The sequence below is a fragment of the Ornithodoros turicata genome, unplaced genomic scaffold, assembly GCF_037126465.1.
Source record: "Ornithodoros turicata isolate Travis unplaced genomic scaffold, ASM3712646v1 Chromosome17, whole genome shotgun sequence".
NCBI lineage: Eukaryota > Metazoa > Arthropoda > Arachnida > Ixodida > Argasidae > Ornithodoros > Ornithodoros turicata.
Window position 1 is genome coordinate 1690557 of NW_026999326.1, and position 6944 is coordinate 1697500.

Consider the following 6944-nt stretch of genomic DNA (forward strand, 5'->3'; position numbering starts at 1 on the left):
AATTTTGAAAGCTGGGAAGTTATTCGGCGTCCGGCGAAGGTAACCTCTACTTGAGCAAACCAGAGTTGAGGATCGGCCAGGGAATAGAGCGGTAGGCGAAGGTTGGTGACGGCGGCCTCTGCGGAGACGGGTATGTGATCGCCGTCCGGGATTGACATCACGTTCGGGTCACCAATTTGTAGCTGTGCTACAATAAATGAGGTCCGATACAAGTGATGGCCGAAGGAAGAATGGTGCTTTAATGAACTGCGGGTGCGCTCGACACCTACGCTCGAGGTAAAAACTCGCGGGGCCACAAGCGATGTCAATGATAGTGAAGTTGGCCGCTACAAAACCATGCAAATAGGTGATAGATTGGTATTTTGCTAAATCAAAATATTAACAACCCATCCTACATGTATAAATCAACTAACATCATGAATAAAATCTCTGTTCTTATCAGCTTAATATCTGATACGAGTCCTATTTGGACTCATGATATTAATCTTATTTTTAGCCCGAGACAGTGTGTCTGAAGCTCGCCTCGGCACTGTCAAGGGTTGCCGTGGTATTGCACTACCTCCAGGTGTACCTCACACGAAAAATTCGGAAACAGCACGCTATACATAGACGCCATCCATCCATCCGTCCGTCCGTCCATCCATCCATCTATCTATCTATCTATCTTATTACTGCCCGAGACAGTGTGTCTGAAGCTCGCCTCGGCACTCTCAAGGGTTGCCCTGGTATTGCACGACCTCCAGGTGTAGCCCACCCGTCTCAAATCAAAAGAAAGAAAAATTCGGAAACAGCACCAATAAGCCTCAGCCATGATGACCAGAGACAGGCAAAAGAGGGAAGCGTAGAAACAACACCAAGCAAAGCAGGGAACCTACATCAGACATAGACACAGAACACACTGGAGACAACCACTGGGAAATGTCCTGTCTGGCCACTAGGGTACATATTCATTCGTTCGTTCGTTCGTTAATTCAATCAATCAATCAATCAATCATTCAATCTATCTCTCTATCTATCTCTCTCTCTCTCTCTCTATCTATATATATATATCTCTCTACCTTGCAATTTCCAATCAATCATTTTTATCTCACGGGCCGTGATGCATTAGTACTAACACCCTAGTGTTCCGTACCCATATACCACGATGCCCAAACTGGCGACGTGCCATGCGCGGACGTAGAAGGCGAGACTGCGACAGACGCGAAAGGGGGACAGGTGCAGTCTATATCTCTTCTCGGTCTTTCGGCGGATACAAGGGAGAAAGAAACACAAGTTCCGTCCACTAACACGCACATTTCATGCAGTCCGACCATCATTCTAGTGCCTCTTACACGCACCAGATCATGTTAAATTTGGCGACGTGACACCCGCGGAGGCAGGTACCGTGACCGTGACCAGAGCGAAAGATGGACGTGCAATATTTATCGCTTCAAGATCAAACTGTAGTCCTTTGATAACGCGCCCTTCCATGCGCGAGAGCGTTATTATCTTGCTCTGCAAAGACGAGTCTCGCAGGCTCGATCGGAACGCTTATAGGCCCGTGTCTCTATTGAATACGGACTATAAGATTATTTCTAACGCGCTATTGCAACGAATTTCTCCTGTTTTGGGCCTTGTTATTCCTTCTTGGCAGGCCTGCGCTGTCCCCGGACGGTCCCTCCAGCTCCACGCTTCTGCGTTGCGTGATGCCCTTTATTGGGCTCATAGTCGCATCCAACCTGCAGTTTGGCCTCTTTTGACCAAGAGAAGGCTTTCGACAGGGTGCACCACGGGTACATGTACCAGGTCCTGCACGCTTTTGGTTTCCCTGTTACGGTTATTGACTGGGTCAGAACTCTGTACGCCGGAGCTTCAGCTACGACTGGGCTAAATGGGGCTCTGTCTGACCGTTTTCCAATAAAGTCCGGTGTGCGGCAAGGTTGCCCTTTGTCTCCTGCTCTCTACGCCATGGTCTTTAGTCCACTTTTGGAGTCTCTTGCAACTTTCCTCCCTTCACGTATGCTCAAACTACCTGGCTCTACAGCTCTTCCGCTTTTTGCGTACACGGATGACCTATCTCTAATACTTAGAGATGAAGCTTCTGTTGCCGCTGTCCTAGGTGTTCTAGATGCCTATGGCAACGTATCAAGTGCGCGCATTAATCGGGCGAAGAGTGTTTTGCTCTTCCTTAATGCTACCCCTTCGTGCCCTGCGCCCTTTGGCATTCCTGTTAAAGACGATGTTCGCATACTAGGATATAACTTTAATAGTTGCGGACTGTCGCCGCCCTCATGGCTGAGGGTGCACCAGCGCAGTGTCCCCGTTCTTGCTGATCTCAGAGGTTTGGTGCTCCCTATCACGTGTCGAGCCCGTCTTGCCGCCTCATGGTTTTTCAGTAAGTACTGGTACCATGGCAGTGTCGTTATTCCCCCTCGTCAGATCTTGGTAGCTGCTACTCGCACAGCTTTTCGTTTCATCTGGGGTGGCAGCGTGGAATGGGTGTCACGCGCCCGCATGTGCTTGCAGCGGGAGTTAGGTGGCCTATGGGTTCCACATATGAAGACCAAGTGTCTCGCCCTTGGTCTTAAAGGTATTTTTGATGCGCTCATGGAGCCGTGCCACCCTGCCCATGATCTGTTACAGTTCCTCCTGGGTCCTGATGTCAGGTTTTTTTCGGCTTTTTCGCTGAGTAGGCCTCGGTCTGAGTTTGTCGCACCCCACCTCAGGAAGTATGCCTCCTCCATGCGGCGCCTGCGCAAGTCCTACCCAGGTGAACGCATTTCTACATGGACTGTGAAGCGACTGTACAAATCTCTCTTGGAGCTTCTTGCCATGCCTCCGCCGGCTGTGGGCCTTGGTGTGCCCCGGCAGGTTGCTTGGCGTCTTGTCACCGCGGGCTGGTTCGACGCACGTCGGGCTAGCCTGCAATGGCGCTTGGCACACGGCGTTTTACCGCTTCGGGACCGTCTGGCTCGGTACGGAGTCACCACTCCTTTCTGTCCATTCTGTGCTTGTCACGAAACTGCGGAACACGCGTTTCATCAGTGCCTTGTGCCCGATACTCTATGGCACGAAGTTGAAGTCCTGTTCGGTGTGTCATGCATTCGGTGGGCTGTCATTCAAACGCTCTTTCAGCCTCCCGTCCCGCATCGCGATAGGAAACAGTTCCTCCTTCTGGCAGTTGAGATTAACTACCGGGTGTGGATTTCTCGCTGCATTGCAGCACAGGGTGGCCGCATCCGTAGTGTAGCAGAAGTGCTAAATCTTGTTCGAGCAGGGGTTCGTCGCGCTCTTCGTAGAGAGAGAGAGCTGTGCTGGGACCTGTGCACTTTGCAAGACGGTGGCAGACATCTTCGGTCCTCTTTGAAGATGATAGAGGTACGTATGTGCTTCACTTTTAGGTGGCCAAGTACAGTGTGCCGTTGTCACGTTCGCAGCTTTCCGCGAGTCTTCGTTCGTTGCATGGTGACGTCCAGCACGCATATTAATCTAGAGATCATATTGCTCTAGAGTTGGCATCTACGTAGCCTTAGTTTAGTCCGTGTGAAACGTTAGAGGGAGCCAGTCTGTGTGGCTGGTCTTCCGCTCTGATGCCAATACAGAGATAACGCTGTCCGCCCCCGGGTGGGCCGTGTCTTAGAATGCGCGGCCCGTAAAACGGTCGTCGGGGCAGCATCGCTTGCGGTGTTGTTTCCGGGAAGATTTTTTTCTAAAGTCCTTTGGTCCTGCTCTCCTGCTTGATGACAATACATCTTTGGTCGCCAAAGGCCTGACAGTGGTGGCACCGAGTACGCCTTGTTGTGTACCGTCCTTTTCAGGACGACTAGGGTGCCGAGACTAGGACGAGGCCTGCCTGCAGGTTTGGTTTATAGCCCCTCGCTCCAAAGCAGCCACTCTCACAGGCGGTGTTAAGTAGGCGGCTCTGCTGTCTACCGCCCCTTTCAGGGCGTCGAACACCAGCCGAAGGAGGCCCCCTGTGGGCGTGGTTCATTGCCCCCTCCTGAAGCAGCCTGACCCGGGGCTGGCCACCTTGTGAACATGCCCCCGCCACCCTCGACCTGGGAGATGCGCCGCCCGGCCAAGATCACCCGCGGAGCAGGAGATTTCCTGCCTTGGACCCCTGCTCTCCCTACTGCCCAGGACAAAGACCGACCTGGCACGCCGGCCAGCCCGAGTCCCTCGGTGTGCCCCACAGACGCGGCTAGCCTCCATCCCCGGAGCCCTTGCAGCCCCCTAGACTGCAGAGAGGGATCGTCCTCGGGACGCCTCTGCGACAACCTGCCCACGTCTCCTGATATGTCCTCGAGCCTAGGGCCTCCAAGCCAGCCTTCAGCCCTGCCTGGACCCACACGCCAGGACATTCCTCCCCCCGCAGATCGGATTGCTGCACCAGGCGGTGACCCCGGCAGTCCTCTACAGCTGCAGCCCCGTACCTATTTACAGTCCGAGGGAGATCCGGTCTCTATATCCTCTGTGAGGAAGCCGGACCTTGGAGAACCGCCAACCGCCCCAGCCACTACAACCCTCAGGGAGGAGGATCAGCCACAGCGAGAGGACACGGCACTCACCCTCTCCTTCCCAGTGCCCGACCACTTCGTCTGCACGGAAATCAGATGCACCCGCCGCTTCAGGTCAACAACATGGACCTCACAGGCAGCGTCCCTGAAGCGCCATCTAGAAAACGAACACGGGGTTCGAATCACCACCGTAAAACACCGCTGATGCAAATGCAATACTGTCCTTGGTTCGCGTCCCACCCAGCATAAACAGCAATGCCCGGCCGCGTCACCCCTCAGCAACAGATCCAGAACCGCCCTCGCCTTCCCCTTCAAATGCACTACCTGCCACAAAACCTTCCCATCAAGAAGAGGCCTCAGCAATCACGAGAAGCTACATCGCCGTCAGGATGCCAGAGCGCGGAGAGCAGCCCAGTTGCGGTCAACGGACGTCCCCGAAGAGGGATCTACCGAAGACGGGGGAAACAGCAGCCAACAGCGGTCACGACGAACCCCTCACCCAACCGGGGACAGAAACAGACGAGTCATCCTCGGCGGAATGCAGTGCATCCCAGACCGAAAGCACCACCTTCGGCAGTGCCACTCCTGGGGTAACAGAATCTACTAATGACGCGCAGCTACACGCGACACAAGATCTTGACCCAAGCGGGGGATCCGAAGACCGCCCAAGAACAACGGACCAACAACCAGCAGATGAACGCAGCCCACTCGAACAATTAGCAAGGACAATCAACGAAATGACCAAGCGGCCAAAATCTGACAATGTTTACGCGAGCTTCGAGAAGGCCATAGAGGATGCCGTCACCTTAGTGAAGACAGCCGCAAAAATACCCGAAATCACCGAACGCACCTCCAGTCGTCGAAAGGTGAACCCAGAAGATCCCCAAGCTATACAGAGACTGTATAGAGCAAACCGCCGGCAGGCTGCAAGACTAATTGTCCAGGGAGAAACTACCCAGTGCGAAATCCCGACTGAAGAGGCAGGACAATTCTTCCAAGAATTATGGCAGGGAAAAACAGCGGACACAAGTGTATTTTCAACGGTGCGTCCTGCAGGAGAAGAAGTCCAGCTGAGTCCCTTCACCCCAGAAGAAGTTCGAAAACGAGCACGACGGTGCGAAAACACGGCACCTGGGGAAGACAGGATCACTTACAAGCATTGGCTAATGACAGACCCCCAGTGCACATTCCTAGCGGCAACGTTCAATATGTGCCTCAAGTATCGGAGAGTGCCGCGAAGCTGGAAATCGTCACGAACGATCCTAATTCACAAGAAGGGGAGGCGCGACGATCTACAAAACTGGAGGCCAATATCACTGATGAGGACCATTAACAAACTATACACAGGATGCCTGGACTCAAGAATGGAAACATGTGATTGCTAAGAACAATGTGATCAGCCACTGCCAAAAGCGTGTTCTGCCCTACGACGGCGTATTTGAACATAATTTCGTCCTACAAATCCTCCTCGACCGAGGCAGGAGAACTGTGCACGGCCGTTCTGGACTTTTCAAATGCCTTTGGGTAGGTACCACACAACGCAATAGTGGAAGCAGTCTGCCGCAGCGGTGCCGGAGAAGCGTTCACGGAGATCGTACGGGATCTGTTCACCGAGAACACTACGAGAGTAGCTACCGGCGGAGAAGAGACCGAACCAATCAACATCAAAGCTGGCATCCGACAGGGGTGCCCGCTAAGCGGACTCCTCTTCAACATGGTCATTGATGTCATCATCAGGACAGTACAAGGCGCGGACTCCACTCACCGAATCTTCGCATACGCCGACGACATCGCCGCACTAGCGCAGGACCCATCAACCCTCCAAGATAAAGTCAACACAGTCGCAACGCTGGCACGACAGCTCGGACTAAAACTGAACCCGGGAAAGTGCAAAGCCCTGCACCTGTCCGGCAAACATCCAGTCGGCCTGCGAGAGATGCCAATCAGGATCGACAACAAGGTAATCCCGACGCTGCACGACTACGAGCCCCTGAAATATCTTGGCAGACCAGTGGGCTTCGTGCTTGCAAACGACGTGGAGGACCTGCGTGAAACGATCAACGCTGCCAAGAAGATAATGGAATCAGCACTGGCACCCTGGCAGCGATTAGATGCCCTAAGGACGTTCATCTACCCGGCACTAAACTTTGCCATGAGCTGCGGGACCCTCGGGAAAACGGAGTGGCGGAATTTTGACGACCTGCTGAAGCCCATGATCAAGCAGACGCTATACCTGCCACAACCTGCAACCACACTGTACCTCTACAGGTCAAGAAAAGGCGGAGGTTGCGGAATCCCCATCGCGGCAGAAATGAGCAACCTCAGCCGCGTGGACAACGCTTTCAAGTCATTAACATCCAGGGACCCGGAAGTCGCCAGGCTTGCAATAACCGAGCTACAGCACACAGTCAGCAAGCGGCTCCGAAGGGATGTCAACACGGAAGACAT

General features: G+C 53.6%; 1 protein-coding gene and 1 non-coding gene across 2 annotated transcripts in view; both read left to right on the top strand.

Annotated features, from left to right (window-relative positions):
* The first annotated feature begins 393 nt into the window (after positions 1-393).
* Positions 394-581, top strand: LOC135372896 (U2 spliceosomal RNA). Its single transcript, XR_010416160.1, has one exon. It is a non-coding gene; the product is annotated as a U2 spliceosomal RNA (small nuclear RNA).
* Positions 582-4885: 4304 nt separating this feature from the next.
* LOC135372832 (uncharacterized) overlaps positions 4886-6944 on the top strand; it is a 2681-nt gene continuing 622 nt past the window's right edge. The window contains exons 1-2 of the mRNA XM_064606291.1: positions 4886-5362; positions 6025-6944. The exon at positions 6025-6944 is cut by the window's right edge and continues 622 nt beyond it. Of these exons, the coding sequence (XP_064462361.1) occupies positions 4886-5362; positions 6025-6944 (1397 nt within the window). The remainder of the gene's footprint in view (positions 5363-6024) is intronic.